General features: G+C 45.9%; 1 protein-coding gene across 1 annotated transcript in view; it reads left to right on the forward strand.

The window, feature by feature from the left end:
- ITGB3 (integrin subunit beta 3) overlaps positions 1-22203 on the forward strand; it is a 112893-nt gene that overhangs the window by 28314 nt on the left and 62376 nt on the right. Inside the window, exons 3-9 of the mRNA XM_069751334.1 lie at positions 5329-5527; positions 6038-6290; positions 11754-11916; positions 12742-12903; positions 12998-13093; positions 13768-13857; positions 14660-14794. Coding sequence (XP_069607435.1) covers positions 5329-5527; positions 6038-6290; positions 11754-11916; positions 12742-12903; positions 12998-13093; positions 13768-13857; positions 14660-14794 — 1098 coding nt within the window. The remainder of the gene's footprint in view (positions 1-5328; positions 5528-6037; positions 6291-11753; positions 11917-12741; positions 12904-12997; positions 13094-13767; positions 13858-14659; positions 14795-22203) is intronic.

The following is a 22203-nucleotide window of genomic DNA, read 5'->3' on the forward strand; positions in this document are numbered from 1 at the left end:
TTCATTGGACGCCCCTTAGCAGGGTCACGGACCGGGTCCAGCCACCGTGACAACCCCAGCACTGAAACAGAGAGGACCGGTACCGAGTACTCCGCGGCCCTGTGTCTGGGGGCGCTCCACAATTATGAGGATATCTTCGACTATGGAGATTCCTGGAGGGAGACATAGTTGTTATGTTTCCTATCACGATTTTATCTTTCTATAGAGATGAAACATGACGTGGATGTGATGCGGCTGCAGTGCAGTTTAGCGCAACCTCCACCAGGGGGTGCGGGTGAGGGAACGGAGGTTGCACACTCACAGCGTAGCAAGACTGAGCATGCTCACAGGTTTCATAGGTAATGAAAGAGTCAGACGAGCAGAGTCAGAAACTGTCAGGAGCAGAAGTACCAGAGGTCAGAGCGACAGTCAGAGGCAAGCCAGAAGTCAGAGCCAAACGGGAGAACGGTATCCAAACCGTGAGACGTAAGACGAAGTCTGTGTTCAAGCCAAAAGTCAAAGCTGGTCGGTGAACGAGGTATCAGAGACGGAAAGCAAGAGGCGGGGTTCAGAGATCAGGCCGAGTCATAGGCTGTCGTCACACCAGCAGTATTTGGTCAGTATTTTACATCAGTATTTCTAAGCCAAAACCAGGAGTGGGTGATAAATACAGAAGTGGTGCATATGTTTCTATTATACGTTTCCTCTAATTGTTCCACTCCTGGTTTTGGCTTACAAATACTCAGGTAAAATACTGACCAAATACTGCTAGTGTGATGGCAGCCATACACTGTAAGAAAACCACCAGATGAACACTAAGTCAGGGATAGGGAACAGGTCTCACACAAATGGGGGAAGTCAGAGACAGAAGGATCACCAGGGTATACGGATCAGATGCCCTAGCCTGGAAGCATGAATATCACTGATGCTGGCCAGCAGACTGCAGAGGACTGAAAAAGTCCAGCCAGCTCCAAAATGAGGCCGAGGGCGTTAACCCCCGCATGACCAGTCCAGAGAGAGGAAAGCAGAAAACAAACTGCGGACTGGATTATGACAATGGATAGCATCGTCCATCTGACCAATATTAAGTTGGAGGTGTTCGGATGGACTTACGGCAATGTGAGTGAATGCATTATTTTGTTTGTCCATTTGCTACAACGCCGAAAATATATCTCCCATAAATATTGGATCAATGCCAACCCCAACATTCATCACTAGCTTCATATGTCTGAGATACTATAATTCCTTTTCACAGAGGAAGCCTTTGTACTTCTGAGCCTCTGAGTATACGAATCCAAGACTTGCTGGTTCTCAGCAGATCCCTGTTGTATTTACATGTTCACAGCAGGAGATCCTACTTCAATGGAGGTGGAAGTGTCAGCTCTTTCTCACTTCCCCAGTTATAATTAATCCCATATGTTCAATGTGATATGTCCCCTCTCTGAAGATGTCTTTATGAATTTTACAAATTCATCTACAATAGTGTGCATGAGCGGCATCTACCCAATGCATTGTCCATGGGACTGCCAAGTAGAATGTTCGGCCTTACGCCGCAGTCCCGTAGACAATAAATAGAGCAGAGGCCCTGTATGTGCATCTCTGCTCAATTCAGCACTGGGCTGCAGAGCCCCATTCTTGGTGTTCCAGAGGCTCAATATCAAGATCCCTGGGGGTCCTAGCTATTGGAACACCAGAGATTAACACGGTCTTCCCTATTCAAAAACTTGCCTTTTTGTGAATAACCCTTTAATGTGAATGGGTCCAGAAAACCTATACTCACCTCAAGTGTAGAGGATCACCACAGGTCTGAGAGGTGTATATGTTTTTTTTTTTATTTCTAAAGGTACCGTCACACTCAGCAACTTTGCAACGAGAACTACAACGATCCGTGACGTTGCAGCGTCCTGGATAGCGATCTCGTTGTGTTTGACACGCAGCAGCGATCAGGATCCCGCTGTGCCATCGCTGGTCGGAGCTAGAAGTCCAGAACTTTATTTCGTCATCAGGTCGGCGTGTATCGTCATGTTTGACAGCAAAAGCAACGATGCCTGCAATGTTTTACATAGAGCTAACAACCAGCGAGAACGATAAGTGAGTCGCTGTTACGTCACTGGATCGCTCCTGCATCGTTCTGGAGTTGCTGTGTTTGACGTCTCTACAGCGACTTAAACAGCGACGCTCCAGCGATCGGCTCGTTGTCTATATCGCTGCAGCGTCGCTGAGTGTGACGGTACCTTGAGACCACCCTGGGACCATTAAGCTTAACTTTTAAAGTCAAGGGCACCCATTTAATTCCCTTAGATGACTCTGCTGACTAATCTACACACCAAGGCAAACAAGTGATTTTCTGCAAAAATAAAGTGTCACAGTTTTTTGTGGGTTCATTGAGTCAAGATCAAATAAGTCACTATTGCCCTGGCTCTTCATGTGACAACTTGACCTACAAAGTACAATGTGGTAAAATATGTCAGGGTTCAAAGGAGTACAAAGATAGTAAGCATTAAAATTCTAAAATGGTGCTTGGATCTTTACATCTATGGCTCACATTGGTCTTGACACCCAGAATGAAATTCCAGTGTTGTCGGTGGGGCCCATCCCAACGTCTTCACTCCTTCCTGCCTGTTCACTTATATAGCTGCAGGATATCTAGTTTACAAGCCTGCAACTGCTCAGATCAGGTATAAAGGGTGGGTCCCGGCTGCCTTCGGGGATATAGTTACAGTATGTGTCAGTCAAGGTAACACATTTACATGCTCCTTATTCTTGACTCTTTCCTATTCCGCTCTAATAAACTTCTATATCGATACTTATGTGGGAACAGTAGCAACATTTATAGTGGATGTTAGAATGAATCATGAGGCATCCAGGCGACGAGTAATGGACTAGTAGGACATTAGCTCAGAGGGTACATGACGTTATGTATTACTTGGCTGCAAAGGAGAACTTCCTGTCTCATAACACAAACAAGCATAAATACACTGAGTCACAGACATACACACATATATACTGCACGATGCATGAAATATATACAGACACATGGATCACCCACCAAACAGGAGAAAAAAGTGTGAAAAAAGTGTTTGGACCCTTCCTGATTTCCACCGGTGCTCAGGAAGGATATAATGGAACTAGAGAGAGTACAAAGGAGGGCAACAAAATTAATAAAGGGGATGGGAGAACTACAATACCCAGATAGATTAGCGAAATTAGGATTATTTAGTCTAGAAAAAAGACGACTGAGGGGCGATCTAATAACCATGTATAAGTATATAAGGGGACAATACAAATATCTCGCTGAGGATCTGTTTATACCAAGGAAGGTGACGGGCACAAGGGGGCATTCTTTGCGTCTGGAGGAGAGAAGGTTTTTCCACCAACATAGAAGAGGATTCTTTACTGTTAGGGCAGTGAGAATCTGGAATTGCTTGCCTGAGGAGGTGGTGATGGCGAACTCAGTCGAGGGGTTCAAGAGAGGCCTGGATGTCTTCCTGGAGCAGAACAATATTGTATCATACAATTAGGTTCTGTAGAAGGACGTAGATCTGGGGATTTATTATGATGGAATATAGGCTGAACTGGATGGACAAATGTCTTTTTTCGGCCTTACTAACTATGTTACTATGTTACTATGTATGTTACTATTCTTTTGCATGGTTGTCACACTTAAATGTTTCATATCACAAAACAAATTTACATATTCGACAAAGATAACACAAGTAACCACAAAATGCAGTTTTTAAATGAAGGTCTTTATTATTAGAGGAAAAAGAAATCCATACCTTCAGGGCCCTGTGTAAAAAAAAAAAAAAAGTGATTGCCCCCTAAATCTAATAACTGGTTCGTCCACCCTTAGCAGCAACAACTGCAATCAAGTGTTTGCAATAGCTGGTAATGAGTCTTTTACAACACTGTAAAGGAATTTTGACCCACTCATCTTTGCAGAATTGTTGTAATTCAGCCACATTGGAGGGTTTCTGAGCATGAACTGCCTTGTCATGTCATTGTCAAAAAGATCTAGGAAAACTATCTGACAACTATGACAGGCACCAATAAAGATGGCTGTCACACAGCTATTCAAGATTCCTAAATGGCAGACTTGACATTAAAGTGGTGGTCCATCTTGGATAATTCCTTTTAGTTAGCATTCCCTGACGAAAAGCGAATCACCTGTTGTTCGCCGTCAGAGAACCCTAGTATCCATAATAAACAATTTAATACGTGTGGTGGAGGGGGGGGGGGGGGGCTGGCAGGCAATAAATGGTCAATTAACTTGAGACATGGTGGGTCCTCCACAGAGATATGGTATTTAAAGCTGCTCTCTCAAAGTATAGATGTGCTTAAAGGGGTTGTCCGGCCTTAGTTTATATGTCTGAAGACTCTATGTGGCTGCAGACTTGTGAATCGTCCAGATCTAGGAGCAGGCAGTCATGTGACTACAAGTATGTGATTTATATATTTCTGGCCATATTCCAACTAGACATTTCACTTGCACTGAGCGACGCCACGCACATCTAGTCGGCATGTGACCGCATGTCTGTAAATCACATACGTGCACTCACGCGCCGTTCACTACCAGCACCAACACCAAGAAACCTCACAGAGCTGTGCATTGTCAGCATTTTTACATGTCTGCAGTCACACAGACTGACTGCAGACTTGTTCTCCCGCCACAGATCACTTATTTCTCACTTCAAAAGAATAGGAGCTGTTCTGCAGGACAAGACAGTGGCCGCTACGCACTGAATGGAGCTGAATTCTGCAGCTCTGTTCAAGGAGTTTACATCCAGCCTTATCCTGATCTGGTGTTTCCATCTGATTTCATATTGGTGACTTATCATGTGAATACTTCCCCCAAAATTTTTATTATCGGGAAACACCCTTTGAAGAGGCTATGCAATTTATTAAATTGACTTCAGCTGATAGAGGAGAGTCCGAATCTTTTGGCCACAGCAGAATCCAATTTCAAAAGTCGTTTCTTGCTCTAGACAGCCTGCTATGTCCCATCCTGCTCTACAGAATTAACTGATTAAAATGAGAACTGTGTAATGCATTATTTCCCCTGTGGAGGTGCTGCAGCGAAATTGAAAAGTTACTACCTGGTTTCCTCACGGATCCTAGATCATTGTTGGGAGGCTGGAGGGTAAATGATTTATGTTTACCGATGATTTATATTTATTGTAAGGGAAATTAACAAATTCATACAATGAAAATTAAGCTAATTAAAAAACAAATCAATATCTGCATGGTTTTTTATAAAGTATAATCCTGGCCTCAATAAGGGCACCCAAATGTACCATCATCATTGCTCATCTAAGTGGTCTGTCTTCTATATCTACTTCTGTCCTTCAGGACTTTGGAAGAGGGGCTTCCCGCTGTGATACAAAGACAGATCTTCTCGCTAATGGTTGTCTCCAAGAATACATTGAATACCCAGTCAGCGAAATTAGTTTTTCAGCTAACATACCTCTAAGTGACAAAGGTTCAGGCGGGGAAACTGAAAAGATCACCCAGATGACCCCACAGAAGATTGAACTGTTTCTAAGACCAGGTAAAGGAACATCAAGACTTCATAGTAATGCATCAGATATGGAGTAATGTAATGTGGGAAAGACTGAAAGGGATTGTCTGCATTAGGAAACTGTAGTGGTGAGTTCTGAGTTAGGTTTCTCCTCTTCTTGTGGCTACAAAGAATTCCTCTTACTCTGGAGAACCAGGATTACTTTTCTGATTTCAATGTAAAAGCTATGTAATACTATATTTGTCCTGCAGAGGCACTGCAGGGAAATAGAACACTTGTTGTTAAGTTTCCCCTCAGATCACAGCTGATCATATGTGATTTGAGCAACTGAAGACCATGTAGACTAAAAAAAGGGATTTTTGAAGTAGGAAACCTATGTTTTTCCTCTCTATCATGTTGCATGCCATCGCAAAGCACTGGAGTGAAATACTCATTACTGATATATTGGGGGCATGATAAGTACTAACAAGTGAACAATAGAAGTTCCCAGTGTTGAAAAATGAGACGTTAATAGAAGATGTGATTCATTTTTCGCATTAGATGATTCTAAGGTGTTCACGGTACAAGTTCGGCAAGTGGAGGACTACCCCGTTGACATCTACTATCTTATGGACTTGTCTTACTCTATGAAGGATGACTTGGAGAGTATCCAGACACTAGGCACTGAACTGGCAAAAAGAATGAATAAAGTGACCAGCAACCTACGCATTGGTTTCGGAGCTTTTGTTGACAAGCCCATGTCACCATATATGTACGTCTCTCCTCCAGAAGTTATCACCAACCCATGCAGAGAGTAAGTACTAACAGGTTTCCCATTTTATTTAAAGGAAAGCGGTCTGTAAGATCAATTTTCAACCATACCCCAGACTGCACATATGGGCATGCAGGTGTTTAAAATGTAATGTAATGTAGTGTAATTCATCATCATCTTTATACTTTCCATCTGTTGCTGTATTCCCGAGTGATAAGCGTTTTCATTCATATGCAAATGAGCTGTTAAGTGCTTTGGGCCTGAGAGAGCACTTGTTACCAGGTTTGGCCGATACGATCTAAGGCCACCACCTTTCACGGCTGATATACAGCATTCTATATTGCTGTATAGCTGCCTCCATCCCGACCTGTAAGAGAAGAAAAAGTGAATTTATTATACTCACCAGCGGGGCGGTCTGGTCTGATGGGTGTCGCAGTTCTTGGTCCAGTGTCTCCTTTCCTCTGGCGATGCCTCCCTCCTTCTTGCTCCATGTGGATGACGAGACCCTACTGTATATCAGGCCTGGAAGGTGGTGGTCTTATCTCATATCGGTCATACCTGGTGACAGGTTCGCTTTAAGGAGACTCTGCAATCTGATGTTCTTCTGTCCAGCACCAGCACCAAAGAGCTCGATTGAACACTCATTGTTTCTGTGATGTTAAGCATCAGACAAAAACATCAGACATCATCAATAAAGCTAAAGAGGCTGGTGCTGGGTAAGGAAACAAACTCGGGAGGCAATGTCTCCTTATAAAAAACCTATCATGCAAAAAAACATTATTAACCTGCAGATATGGAGTTAAATGAAGCTGCGTGGCCGCCGCACTGAAAGCCCGGCTACCAGGAGGACCTTAACTTTTTTATTCCCGGCAGCCTCTTGCTTTTAATCATGGAGAAACAGCTTCAGTCATCAAAGTGATTGGCGGCTTTAACCATGCCCCTGCATTGACTGATACCCAGGCTCTACAGTGCATCAGTACAGTGCAGCCAGTCAGTACCGGGGCGCAGTTACAGCCGCCGATCACTGACTGAAGACGCACAGGCTGCTCTTCTATGGCTCAAAGCTGGAGGCTGCTGGAAGGAATAAAGTGAATTTTCTCCCAGTAGCCGGGCTTTCAGTGCGGTGGCCGCATGGCTGTAGAATGCTATTAAGCTGCAGATTAACCCCATATCTGCTGATTAAAGCTATTTTCGACATGACAGGTTCCCTTTAAGTGCTTTGTCACAGAGAAAAGCACTTAACATCTCATTTACATATGAATAGAGACACACATTTCTCAGGAATGCAGCTTTATTAAAATTCAACCACATGTAAGGCTACTTTCACACATCAGGTTTTCTCTGTCAGGCTCAATCCGGCTAAATTTAAACAAAACGGATCCGGTGAATGTTGCCTCCAGATCCATTTTTTTCCCATAGACTTGTATTAGTGCCGGATTCCACCGGATGACATTGCGTTTCGTCTGTTTTTCGCTAGATCCGGAAAATCTGCCGTTTCTGGAAAAAACGTCCATAGCAATGTTTTTTGTCTCCGGCGAAAAAGCCGGAAGCGCCGGATCATGCTCCAAAATTTTTTTTATCCAATAATCTAGATATGCTAGTCGGATCCATTGAAAAAACGGATCCGTCGCATCAGTTATTCACAATCTGCGCCGGATCTGGTTTTTCCAACATTCGCCAGATTGTGGCTGATGAAAAAAACCTGATGTGTGAAAGTAGCCTAAAAGCATGGCTTCATGTAAAAAACTAACATTCCCTAAAAAGACTTGTGCTCTGCAATCAGTGTTACAACATAGTTTCTAAACTTTAGCAGTTTGTATTAGTTATGTGTAGAACACTTTTTTCTCTATAGCTAAAAATTGGTCATCTTTAAGTAAAGCATGCCGGTTTTAGTAGATACTTGCCATTCCTCTGTTATCTCTCCTGGAAATGTGCGAAAAAATTGGCAACTAGGCATTACTGTTCTCTGTATCAATAGGGTCAGGTCATACACATACTGGGAATCCAAATACCATTTTTTAAATATGTTCTACCCTATTACATGATCTGCTGAACAGTGGGGTCTGGGTCCTGACTAGTGGGGTCCGGGTCCTGATCAGTGGGGTCCAGGTCCTTATTAATGGGGTCCGGGTCCTGATTAATGGGGTCCAGGTCCTGATTAGTGGGGTCCGGGTCCTGATTAATGGGGTCCGGGTCCTGATCAGTGGGGTCCGGGTCATGATCAGTGGGGTCCGGATCCTGATTAATGGGGTCCGGGTCCTGATTAATGGGGTCCGGGTCCTGATTAGTGGGGTCCGGGTCCTTATTAATGGGGTCCGGGTCCTGATTAATGGGGTCCGGGTCCTGATTAATGGGGTCCGGGTCCTGATCAGTGGGGTCCGGGTCCTGATCAGTGGGGTCCGGGTCATGATCAGTGGGGTCCGGATCCTTATTAATGGGGTCCGGGTCCTGATTAATGGGGTCCGGGTCCTGATTAATGGGGTCCGGGTCCTGATCAGTGGGGTCCGGGTCCTGATCAGTGGGGTCCGGGTCCTGAGACCCCCACCTTTCACTTAAATAACTGCCCAGAAGCGCTTTTCTCAGCAGGCAGAAGTGCTCAGCTCCTTCCTGAGAACATGCACAGAGCGGAGTATGGACCCATAAGTTTCTATTGAGCCCCTACACTGCTCTGTGCGCATTCTCAAGCAGGAGCTGAGCGCTTCTGGGCAGTTTTTAAGCGACTGGTGGGGATCTCAGAACCAAAGAGATCCCAGGAGCAGTGCTCTGCAGAGATCTATCATGAATGAAGAGGCGGTCAGCATGTTTGGCCTCCATTCATTGTCATTGTAACTGCTAGAAGTAGAGCGTTGTACTCAGCTGTCCAACATTTTGCTCTGCAAATCCTGCAAAAACTAACTCCTGGCGGGAGACTGTCAGAGCATGCTGAGAGTTGTAGGTTAGAGACCACAGGTGTCCTAGTGACAGACGAATATTTTGGATAAAAGCCCCTCTGAATCAGAGGCGGTCGTATGAGGGCCCAAGAGGTAAGGGGGTCCAAGACCATCTCCAAAGCAGGTGGCATTGTTTATTAAGATGGACTGCGAAGGGCCCATATTTTGTTCTTGCACAGGGGTCTTTTCGGACTGTGCCCCCCAGTTCGCTGAATACCTTCCTTTTTACAAGGGGGAAACCTTTGTGACACATTTATAGAGACATTCCAGTTGCCTGCCCAGGGAAATGTATTGCCTGCCATGAATATCCATTCCCCTTCGCCCTAGTTCTTTCATATTTCTTCTGTTTATTTGTGTTCACACATTCTCCAAGTAAATCTCCTTTAGATAATCTCAGATTCTAGAAAGAAAGGAGGGATCGTAAATATTTTAAGACGTGGGCTGGCTCGCTGCCTAAAAATCCCCTAACAGACGTGTCGGATAGGAACACAGTGACCGCGCAGGGCAGATCACCTAGAACTAATTCTGCATACCGTTCATGACCAAGGAATCAACAAGTTATATGGGTGAAATCATGTCAATTGCTTGTGTAAAACGGACTTAAATAAGACCGGTTACTTGCCATAATTATGTCTTTTTTTAACCTGGTGTTTTCCCCGAATCTGTTAGGCTACGTTCACATTTGCGTTGTGCAGGGCTGCGTCGGCGACGCATCACACAACGCAAACAAAAACGCATGCAAAACGCATTGTTTTGTGATGCATGCGTCCTTTCTTGGCATGATTTTGGACGCAAAAAAAATGCAACTTGCTGCGTCCTCTGCGCCCTGACGCTTGCGCCAAAAAAGACGCATGCGTCACAAAATGCAAGACAACGCATGTCCATGCGCCCCCATGTTAAATATAGGGGAGCATGACGCATGCGTCGCCGCGGCTGCGCCCGACGCAGCCCCGCAAAACGCTAATGTGAACGTACCCTTAGATGTTTTTCTCTTGCTGCTGCTCCTCTCCATTGTTGAAAATATGGCCCCCTATTCCCTGTATGTAGGTCTAGTCTTGATAGCCAAGTGGGCGGATCCTCAACTCCATGTAAGCTTTTTTTTAAAGGCCACGCCCTCTTGTTAAATGGACTATAGATGTATATACAGGAAATAAGGGGCCATACCTCCTAATTGGAGACAAGCAGGGACAAAATATAAGGAAACGCCCAGAGAATAGAAGCATTTACATCTTGTAAAAAGATGACAAATCCATTTAAAGGGGTATTACAGTCTAAGGCTATGTGCACACGTTCAGGATTTCTTGCAGAAATTTCCTGAGCAAAACCGCACATTTTCTGCAAGAAATCCGCATGCGTTTTTTGCGCGTTTTTGGACACTTTTTTGTGCGTTTTTTTCCAGAGCTTCCCAATGCATTAAATAGCGGGAAAAACGCAAAAAGTCTACAAAATGAATGAACATGCTGCGTTTTTTACCGCGATGCGTGCACAGAAATTGCGGAATGCCTTCTAAATGATGGGATGCATAATGTATGCATTTTTTATGCGTTTTTATAGCAAAAAAACGGGAAAAATCCGCAACGTGTGCACACAGCCTAAGCAAGGTATCACCTATCCAAGAATCACTCTGCTCACATCGATCATCGTTTTTAGGGTCTTTGAGTTAGTGGGTTGTGAGTACAGTGGGTCGTCTCATGACAACAACTCCTTTTGATACTCTTTGTTTGTGCTGATGGTTGTCAAAGAAGAACATCTCCTGCTTTGGTCCCCTTTTCCATTAGCTATTATAGTGCATTGCAGGGTTGCTAATTTACTTGAATGTCAGGTACCAGAACAGAAATTTTTTAGCTAATCACCACCATGGCTTCTATGAAAGAAAGATGATCTTGTTTGATACTGACTTTTTGTTTGTGTTTACTATGTGCTCCAGTATCTACCATCTCCAGACCATAAATGAGCTCCAGGACAACATTTGTAACAGGGCCCACCCATCTGCCCCTGCCATTTGTTATACTGGTATCGTAACAGTGGACCCAGTAATAAATTCTACCTTAGTACCCAGTAAAATTATACTTAAGCCAGGGTCAAACTAGTGTGTATTCTCTCTTCCAAGAAAATTGGATCAATTATGGTAAGGACACTCCGATCAAATTCTGATCAAAGTTTGAGCCAAGTGCCAGAATAGATCTGATTGTCTCAGATGAGAGAATCGTAGCACAGATAAGGAGAAGTTGGAGAAGAAAATTTCTCCATTGCGTGAGTCCACAGAAATCGTACTGCATTCAAATGTCATCCTGTGCAGTCCAATGTTTTCCATGCGCCCATACATATAAATGGGTGCTTGCCATCCGATTTCGGAGTGAAATCAAAGTATGCTGTATTTTTTTATCACAGACAGGTTTGACCAGTGAATAATATCGGTATTCAGCACTGACTTATTAAATAACATCGGTCCGAGTGCTTCAGATAGGACTCATCCAATAAATACGAGCCTTTATAGGTACATTGATGTGAGGGGTTTGCCCTCTTCCCCCAAAAAAATAATTATGACTGAGCACAACCTTCTTTTATTTTACAGCATTTTAACTACCTGCTTACCTATCTTTGGGTATAAACACGTCCTTGCTCTCACAGACAGAGTGGAGCGGTTTAACGACGAGGTCAGAAAGCAGCTTGTATCCCGGAACCGTGATGCCCCCGAGGGTGGATTTGATGCTGTTATGCAGGCTGCAGTGTGTGACGTAAGTTCGGATATCCAACATGGGGCAGGAGTATGAGGCAGGAGAATAGGGCCGGAGAATGGGGCAGGAGAATAGAGCAGGAGAATGGGGTGGGAGAATGGGGCCTGAGAATAGGGCAGGAGAATGGGGCCAGAGAATGGGGCAGGAGAATTGGGCCGGAGAATAGGGCAGGCAAATCGAGCAGGAGAATGGGGCAGGAGAATGGGGCAGAAGAATGGGGCCGGAGAATAGAGCAGGAGAATGGGGCCGGAGAATAGGGCAGGAGAATGGGGCCAGAGAATAGGGCAGGAGAATGGGGCTGGAGAATGGGGCATGCGAATAGAGCAGGAGAATGGGGCCGGAGAATAGGGCAGGAGAATGGGGCCAGAGAATAGGGCAGGAGAATGGGGCCGGAGAATAGGGCAGGCAAATAGAGCAGGAGAATGGGGCTGGAGAATAGGGCAGGAGAATGGGGCAGGAAAATGGGGCCAGAGAATGGGGACGGAGAATAGGGCAGGAGAACAGGGCAGGAGAACAGGGCAGGAGAATGGGGCCAGAGAATAGGGCAGGCGAATAGAGCAGGAGAATGGGGCCAGAGAATATGGCAGGAGAATGGGGCAGGAGAATGGGGCCAGAGAATGGGGCCGGAGAATGGAGCAGGAGAATGGGGCCGGAGAATGGGGCCGGAGAATGGGGCAAGAGAATGGGGCAGGAGAATGGGGCCGGAGAATGGGGCCGGAGAATGGGGCCGGAGAATGGGGCAGGAGAATGGGGCAGAGAATGGGGCCGGAGTATGGGGCTGGGGCTGGTTATAAGAGCTCAGTATTCTCTATTTCTAATTGACAGGAAAGAATTGGCTGGAGGAACGAATCATCCCATCTCCTGGTATTTACCACAGATGCCAGAACTCATATAGCTTTGGATGGAAGACTTGCCGGCATTGTTCAACCCAATGATGGGCACTGCCATTTAGGAGAAGACAACCATTACACACAATCTACCACCCTAGTAAGGAGAATGGATAAATGCATTCTCTAAAGATAACTCCGTCCAGCACTCGACAAACAATGTAATGGGATGTATTCTTTTCTCTCCCCCATAGGATTATCCATCTATCGGACTCTTGACAGACAAACTCTCACAGAAAAACATTAATCTTGTATTTGCTGTCACAGATAAAGTCCTTGACCTCTACAGGGTGAGTAGTGCATCTATGTAATATTACAGGAGAAAAAGTGAAAGGATTTTTAAAAAAATCTTCTTTCTTACAAAATGGCGCCACACCTGTCCAGAGGTTACATGTGGCAATACAGTTGCCTGATTCAATTGGAGGGAACTAGCAGACACAACCCAAGGACAGATGTGACGCTGTTTCTAAAAGAAATCAGCTATGTTTTTCTAATCCTGAATTACTCCTTTAAAGGGGTTGTCTGTACTGGAAAATCCTTTAATTGCACAAGTGAGCTGCATAAATATAAAATAATATATACATACCTCCCAGACTGGCCCCAAGCCTTATGTTTCTTCCATGGGATCTAATTGTGAAGACTGCCGTCTATCTGGGGCCTCTGATAGGCTGCAGAGGTCATATGACATTGCTAATGTTGTGAGAGCGGCGGGTAACACAGTACTCAGAGCGCAAAGGAGAGGAGGGGCACTGCTATGTATGGCACAGGCGATCGGATGATCGCAGCTTCAAGTCTGCTAAGAGGACCATTGAAGTCAGTAAAAATATATTTTTTAAAATAAAAAAAAAACAACATAATTTTAAATCACCTACCTTGTGCTCCATTGAAAATAATAATATAAAAAAAATACTCATACTAAAACGATAACGTTGCTCCCTTTCAAACATTCATGTGTGTCTCTTAGAAATACAGTGACTTGATCCCAGGGGCCACAGTAGGCACATTATCCGGAGATTCCAGCAACGTTATCCAGCTCATTGTGGATTCCTATGAGGTAAGACTCTGCACCAACCTTCTACGTTCTCGGAGCATGTATATCAGTGGCCTGCCGCTATCCTGATGTTGCAAAGCTGAAGACCACCATACACATTAGAATAAAGAAGGTTGAATACGCCATTATTTGGGGGATTGGCCACTAGTCTGATGTGTGTGGGGGCTAACCACTCTACCACAACTAATGATTCAGGGAGAGAAGGACCCAGCATGTTGGATTTCCAATAGCCTATCCTTTTTATCTCAGAGATGAGCCTAGTTCTAGAGGAGTCTGGCAGCAGCTATTTCATAGAGAACACGGGAGTTCTTGACTAAGCTGATGGCTGCTGTCCATGGAGGACTCTGGTAAGGTAGCCATCTAATGTGTATGGTGGCTACAGATTCTCCCATGACTGATATTATCACAGGAGAGAAGGATCCGGCACGTTGGATTTCCAATAGTCTATCCTCTGGGAAATGAGTTTCTAGAGGAGTCTGCCAGTGTCTCTCTCATGGAGAACACAGGAGCGCTTGGCTGGGCGGAGGAGGCCTGTGAATGGTGGAGTCAGGAGAGATAGCTATTGTCCAAACAGTCATTTAGCCAACAGCTACTTAATGTGTATAGAGGCCTAAAATTCCCAGCATGCCTAGACGATTCGTGGCTTGTGTTGGATAACAGTGGCAGTGGTTTATCAAATCTTGAAAGCCAGAGGTTGGAGATTACCAATCATCATGGTTCCCTTCATAAAAAGATATGGGTATGAATGTAAACCTTCATCTATGTAATCATTGAAATGCATTTTATCTCCACATGGCGAGTACAGAAGATCCGCTCCAAAGTAGAACTAGAAGTTCGTGATCTCCCAGAGGAGCTGTCACTCTTGTTCAATGCCACGTGCACCAACAATGAAGTCACACCAGGCCTAAAGTCCTGCTCAGGCCTGAAGATTGGGGACACGGTGAGTTATGGCCTTTCCAACAATCATACAATGTTTTTGTAAGGTTTTATCGCAATTAAACCCTGTACAATGGCCCTCTGTCTTTTGGGGGCATATATAAATGTGACTATTTAGTATAAAATACATTTAGTGGCACACGTGACATAAAAGAAAAAAAAACTACATGTGATAGATATCTACATGACAGTGAAGAATGAATATGCAATCAGTATTTTAATGTAAAACAACAGTGTAAAAATAAGCAAAAAAAAAAAGTTAAAAACTGCTTTTTTTTCTATATTGGGTAACAGATATGTACCCCACAAGCAGCAGCGAAACATAGTAATTTATTGTACCATTAAAAAGCCTTATGCTATCACATCACTAAAAAAATATAAAAAGTTATGGCTGCTGAAATACAGAGAGGTAAAAGCAAAAAGGAAAAAAGTCATAAAGTTATTAAAGGGAGTCAGTCAGCACAAAATGACTGTTTAAATCAAGCACAAGTGCACCCTTGGTGTGGATAAACAGTTCAGTGCACCATTCCACCTACTCTCTCTGCTCAGCTATGGCTTTACAGGAGCCAGAGGAGGAGGAAAACAGTTGGGAAGGTGTACTGAACTGCTCGGCCAGGCCAAGGGTGCAGCGCTCGCCTGTGCTTGGTCTGTGTAGTCATTTTCTGCTGACAGACTCCCCTTAAGACAATTTCAGGCCATGTTTTCAAGGAGTCAATTGAAACATTCAATTTCACCTTACAGCTCTTAGGTCCTATTTTGTTACATACATGACCCCAAGAAGGCTCAGTTCTCGTAATGGCACCTGGCAAGCTTTAGGTTCTATGCCTTTGCACGTTCCAGTGATGGAAATGTAGTAATTTATGGGTCATAAAGACAAATGGTCATCTATTGCATGTCAGCAGATCTCTCTCTGGCTGGTAAATGACATCATGTGCTGAAACATCTATAAGCAGTCTGTTCCATAAATATACAGCTCTATACGTCACTCATACGCTTCAGATTTTGACGTCAGCGTAAAAGGGGCTGTCCACTGAAAACAGGTTATCGTCTATCCAGGTGATAGCTTGCTAATCGGTGGGTGTCTGACAGATCTCGGAGATCGGTCCTGTACTGATCTGCAGATGTCGGAGCTTTTATTCCCGAATGGGGAACTTTTATCCCAGAGGCGTAGCTAGAGCTTTTGCCGCCCGGGGCTGTTCCCGAGTTTGGCGCCCCCCCCCCAGCTCAATACACACAAAGGTTACCAAAAATGGTTTTCCTGTTTTGTAGAACTTAAACTGGGCCTAATGGTGTCACCCCCACATGCCACACCTGTGACTTAATACCACCACACCATGACCAGGCCACATAGTGACCGAATAATACTACATACAAGGGACAAATACCACCGCACCATTTCCAGACCACATATTACCACCACATAGTGACTGAATACTACAATACTGATCAGTAATAAAAAAAAAACACAATACTATCACCATAAGTGCCAGTATTCACAGGAGATCTGTACTTAGTATGCAGTGTCTGTGTAGAGGTAATACAGAGATCGCTGGTGACATTATACACAGGACCTCTATATAGTATACAGTGTATAGTGTCAGTGTATAGGTAACACTGACTCACCAGTGACGTCTCTAGGTGAAGTCCTTCATCTTTCATCCAGCACAGACCGCCATCATTCCTTCCAGCCAGGACTCGTTTCTGCAGGAAATAACACAGTTATCTCGAGCTCCGCTTGCAGAACACATTACTTAATTTTTCACAACTTCTACATTACACCACATGAAGAAAAAAAGGTGATATAGTGTCACTCTGCACAGTAACAGGACCGCCCCCCCATTTAAAACAGTATACTCAAAAAATAAAATAAATACATCACTGCAGTAACAATATCCCTTAATTATCCCCTATGGTAATAATATTCCCCACCCTGGCCCCGTTTATCTCATTCCTGGCTCCAGCCATATGTTGTCGTATCCTGCCCTCATGAGTATCCATTCTACCCCATATGATCTCCCCATCCTGCCCCACCAGCCTCCATCGTATCCGTCCTGCCCCATGATCCAATCCTGCCCCGTGTCTCCAATCATGCCCCGTATCTACATTCTGCCCATGCCTCAAGTCCTGCCCCCAGTGTGTCCAGCATATTACCCCCATGTTGTCCAGCAATCTGCCCCAGTGTGTCCAGCATATTACCCCCATGTTGTCCAGCAATCTGCCCCAGTGTGTCCAGCATATTACCCCCAGTGTGTCCAGCAATCTGCCCCAGTATGTCCAGCATATTACCCCCAGTGTGTCCAGCAATCTGCCCTCAGTGTGTCCAGCAATCTGCCCCAGTGTCCAGCCTTTCTCCAGTGTGTCCAGCAGTCTGCCCCAGTGTGTCCAGCATATTACCCCCAGTGTCCAGCATTGCCCCAGTGTGTCCAGTATATTACCCCCAGTGTGTCCAGCAATCTGCCCCAGTGTGTCCAGAAGTCTGCCCCAGATTCTCCAGCATTGCCTCAATCTGTCCAGAAATCTGCCCCAGGGTCTCCAGTATTGCCCCAGTGTGTCCAGCAATCTGCCCCAGGGTCTCCAGTATTGCCCCAGTGTGTCCAGCAATCTGCCCCATGGTCTCCTGTATTGCCCCAGTGTGTCCAGCATTCTGCCCCATGGTCTCCAGTATTGCCCCGGTGTGTCCAGCAATCTGCCCCATTGTCTCCAGTATTGCCCCAGTATGTCCAGAAGTCTGCCCCAGGGTCTCCAGCATTGCCTCAATGTGTCCTGAAATCTGCCCCATGGTCTCCAGTATTCAGTGTGTCCAGCATTCTGCCCCATAGTCTCCTGTACTGCCCCAGTGTGTCCAGCATTCTGCCCCATGGTCTCCAGTATTGCCCCAGTGTGTCCAGCATTCTGCCCCATGGTCTCCTGTATTGCCCCAGTGTGTCCAGCAATCTGCCCCATGGTCTCCTGTATTGCCCCAGTGTGTCCAGCAATCTGCCCCATGGTCTCCTGTATTGCCCCAGTGTGTCCAGCAATCTGCCCCATAGTCTCCTGTATTGCCCCAGTGTGTCCAGCAATCTGCCCCATGGTCTCCTGTATTGCCCCAGTGTGTCCAGCATTCTGCCCCATGGTCTCCAGTATTGCCCCGGTGTGTCCAGCAATCTGCCCCATGGTCTCCAGTATTGCCCCAGTATGTCCAGAAGTCTGCCCCAGGGTCTCCAGCATTGCCTCAATGTGTCCTGAAATCTGCCCCATGGTCTCCAGTATTCAGTGTATCCAGCATTCTGCCCCATAGTCTCCTATACTGCCCCAGTGTGTCCAGCATTCTGCCCCATGGTCTCCAGTATTGCCCCAGTGTGTCCAGCATTCTGCCCCATGGTCTCCAGTATTGCCCCAGTGTGTCCAGCAATCTGCCCCATAGTCTCCTGTATTGCCCCAGTGTGTCCAGCAATCTGCCCCATGGTCTCCTGTATTGCCCCAGTGTGTCCAGCAATCTGCCCCATGGTCTCCTGTATTGCCCCAGTGTGTCCAGCATTCTGCCCCATGATCTCCAGTATTGCCCCAGTGTGTCCAGCAATCTGCCCCAGAGTCTCCTGTATTGCCCCAGTGTGTCCAGCATTCTGCCCCATGGTCTCCAGTACTGCCCCAGTGTGTCCAGCAATCTGCCCCATGGTCTCCAGCATTGCCCCAGCCCCAGACAGTCAGACATAAAGAAAAAAAAAAAAAAGTAAAATCCTCACCTCTCCCGTTCCCAGCGCAGGTCCGGTGCAGCCAGTCAGCGTCTCTCCGGCTCTGCGACGCTCAGGACAGAGAGGCAGAGCGGCGCGCACAGTAGTGACGTCATCGCGCCCTCTGCTCTGAGACGTCGCAGAGTCAGAGGACGCTGAAGCCGCAGGAACCAGGAGAGGTGAGTATTAGAGCGGGGGGCGGGACCCGGGGGTGGGGGGAGCTGGCCCTGGTCGTGGCGGCGGACGGCGCCGCCCGAAGATTTAAAGGGGCGTCTTTTTTTTTTTTTTTTTTTATCTTCTTCTCCTGCAGCGCCGGCCGCCCCCAGCATTGTGCCGCCCGGGGCGGACCGCCCCCCCCTTCCTACGCCACTGTTTTATCCCAATTACAAGTTGGATCGTTAGGTTCAACGCTTGACCGCTGCTTCATTCATTCGCTATGGAGCTGCCGAAAAAAGCCGAGTATACAACTCAGCAGCCCCATAGGAAATGAATGGAGCTGAAGTCGGGCATGAGCATTGCCCCTCCATTCTAACAGGCATAAAAGTTTCCCATTACTGCTGATCAGTGTGACCCCCGAGCTGTCAGAAACCCACCGATCAATAAGTTGTCACCTATCCTTTCAGCCATCCGAGATTCCTGCACGATCCCAACATATGTGGCCCATATGACGGCTGTAATCACTACTGTACACATGTTTCTTGTTAACTACATCCTCCTGATGAGAGGCCAACCACAGCTTTCTATACCAAACAAGAGCGGTGTCAGATTTGATTTATCTGTAGAGAAAACAAGAATCAAATGTTCTGCCTGCAGCGTCAGGATTCTGTACATTCACTCCATTCATTGTGTAAGGACGCTGTCACACACCAACGGTTTTTATAGGTTTCTCCAAGTAAATTTAGCACAACCACATGGGCTTTAATATTATTTGCTATTATGCTTTGCTTATATTGCGCCATCATATTCTGCAGCGCTTTACATGCATTATCATCATTGTCCCCATCAGGGCTCACCATCCAAATTCCCTATCAGTATGTCTTTGGAGTGTGAGAGGAAACCGGAGAACACAGAGAAACTCACGCAAACACGGGGAGAACATACAAACTACTTGCAGATATTGTCTTTGGTGGGATTTGAACCCAGAGCTGCAAAGTAACAGTGCTACCCACTGAGCCAATATTGATCCTAAAATTGAGATTGCGAATTGTGGGTGCATGAAATAACATGTTCCTATAACTGCCCAAGAGAGGTTTATATTGACCATTAATATTAAGTTTGATCACATGCAATGTTCCATTATAATCTCCCTAGAAGTGCCACAATGTGCACAAGTCAGCCAGAGAGTCATTGCAAATGAGGCACGCACCTTGGCAATACTTTTAAAGGGGTTATCCATGATGTAAGGGGTGCACGTGACTCATGACCGCCTTTACTGACTTAAATGCCTAACCTTAATTACTGCATCGGATCTCTCGTAATCTGCCTTATCGTAAGATCCCCTCCTGAATAACGACATTACACCAGATTTGGATTAAATGGCCACAGCAGCCTTTTATTAAACATAAATACAACATGTAAACAATATCCCCCCAGGGAGTGGTGGTCCTCGAAGCCTCCAAAATAACCTTGCAGAAATTCAAATTGTGTACCTTGGCCTCCAGGCTTAGTCTTGCCTCCAGCCGCTAAGCACCAGCTTGGAGGCAGATAATGACCAACCCGGCCAAACCAACCGATTACCAAATCCTTTAATCAGCCCCTCCACGGGCTGATCTACCACATCCACTCGCAATCCACTCCGGGGGAGTCCAGGACCACTAGAGGTCCCCCCCCTAGAATCCGCCATTCCCCTCTTTCCACCAACTTCGAGGACCTCCCTCCCCTGCCTAACTGCTATGACAAAAATTTCTCCTTTCTCTTAAACAAAAACATAACCTTAAAATAAACGCGATTAAACAAAATCGAAACAAGAAAAAAAGGGAGGGTGGGTGGGGATTTCAGCCACCGCCGAACCAGCAGGTGAGTGTGGCAGTTACTGAGGTGAAATTGTCAGTTTCTTATCCATATCACCCCCTCAGTAAGCTCCCCCTGCTTGCTCCTCCCTGCCTCATCCAAACCTCACCCGCCCCTCTGTCCAAATTCAAAAGTACACAGCCCAAGCAAATTATTTAACCCCGACTTGCCCTTGCCCACCCTGAGGCTCTGCCACTCCCCGTGACCCCGTCATGCTGGCCTCCCTTGAGGGCCAGTGGCCCAGTACAGCCTTTCCTGGGCAGTGTTATTTTTGTATAATATTCAATAATGGCTCAGAGTGGTCACTGATGGAGATTTAACTGCTCCATCTCAGCTGAGCAGCTCTTCCTCTTCCGACCTGCTCTGTAGACAGTACAACTGCAGATGTCATGCTGATTGACAGCCGGCTTCCAGCATTTAGGGCAGTTGGCTGTCAATCAGCATGACATTGTAACGCCCAAGAGACCGGGGTACCCAGCACCGGACCAATGGGGTCTGTCTCTTGAGGGGGATGTCACGGGTGGCTTGACCCGGTGCTGTGGCCTCAGGCAATGCACAGTGTAAAGGGTATCGTGAGGGGACAGGCACTTACTTGATCAGCAGCAGGTTCTCCCAACGGTGACGATCCCGATCCTGGATAGATAGCTATTGTCCAAATGAAAGACTGAGGCACTGAAACGTTTAACCAGTTTACTTTAACAAAAAAGGATTTACAACCAGTCCTGTCACCGGAGTCTGTATGGGAACTCTGAGTTACTTTGACCCTGCCGGGGTCTTCGCCTCTTATTGTACGCAATATCTGTGTGGCCCTGCTGCTGTATGTGAACTGGCTGCCGGCCCAATCTGTCCCCTCCGGGTCCTGGTTCAACGGGCAACCCGAGTCCTTTTATCGGCTTACCCCCTCCAGGAGTACCGCTGAACTCTGTGTCTGTTGCTGCGTCCGACCCTAGTGAAGCTGATATCACCTCACGTTTTTCCGGTTGCTGTATTATATGTAATGAATACAGCCACGGATCCGGTATCCGTCTTTGCGCCTGTTCTGGGTAGTGATTAATGCTACCCGGTTCTCACAATGTCCTTTTTCTCTATCCCTCTTCTCCTCAGGCCGGTGATTTAGGCCTGGTAACAGTCACAGGGCTGTTAGAGATTCAACTGTATGACCTCACACTTTCAGCTCCTTAGCCCAACTGCCAGTTCTTCTCTCAGACCAGAATGGATCAAGGGGAGTCTCTGGAGCTCCCCCTTCTGGCCGGAGGTGGTAGTGCAGTCTTGCTATTTTAGTATTTGCATTTACTGTCAGTAACTATTTTTGTGGCAAATACCCCTAGGGGTGCCACAACATTCTATATCAAAAAACTGACCAGCACCTCCAAACAGAATAAGAGAAGTGTGAGCAGGTGCAAGCTGTCACAGCTATTCAATATAGCTAAGAAAGCTGCACTCTGAAATACTATAATATGCAAACATTGAATACATGAAATTGGAACTACATTACTGCTATGGAAACTACATTCAGCATGGCATTGGGAGCCACATCTCGTCAGATTATGTCGGGGAAGTGCAGGATCGTCATGTTAACGGGGATCTGTCAGGATAATTTTACTATAGAAACTAGTGGTAGGGCTGTATAGGTCCTAGTATAACAATAATCATACGCTTTTTGTATTAATCTGATGTTCTGTTGAAGTAAACT

The sequence above is a fragment of the Ranitomeya imitator genome, chromosome 2 (assembly GCF_032444005.1).
Source record: "Ranitomeya imitator isolate aRanImi1 chromosome 2, aRanImi1.pri, whole genome shotgun sequence".
NCBI classification, from domain to species: domain Eukaryota; kingdom Metazoa; phylum Chordata; class Amphibia; order Anura; family Dendrobatidae; genus Ranitomeya; species Ranitomeya imitator.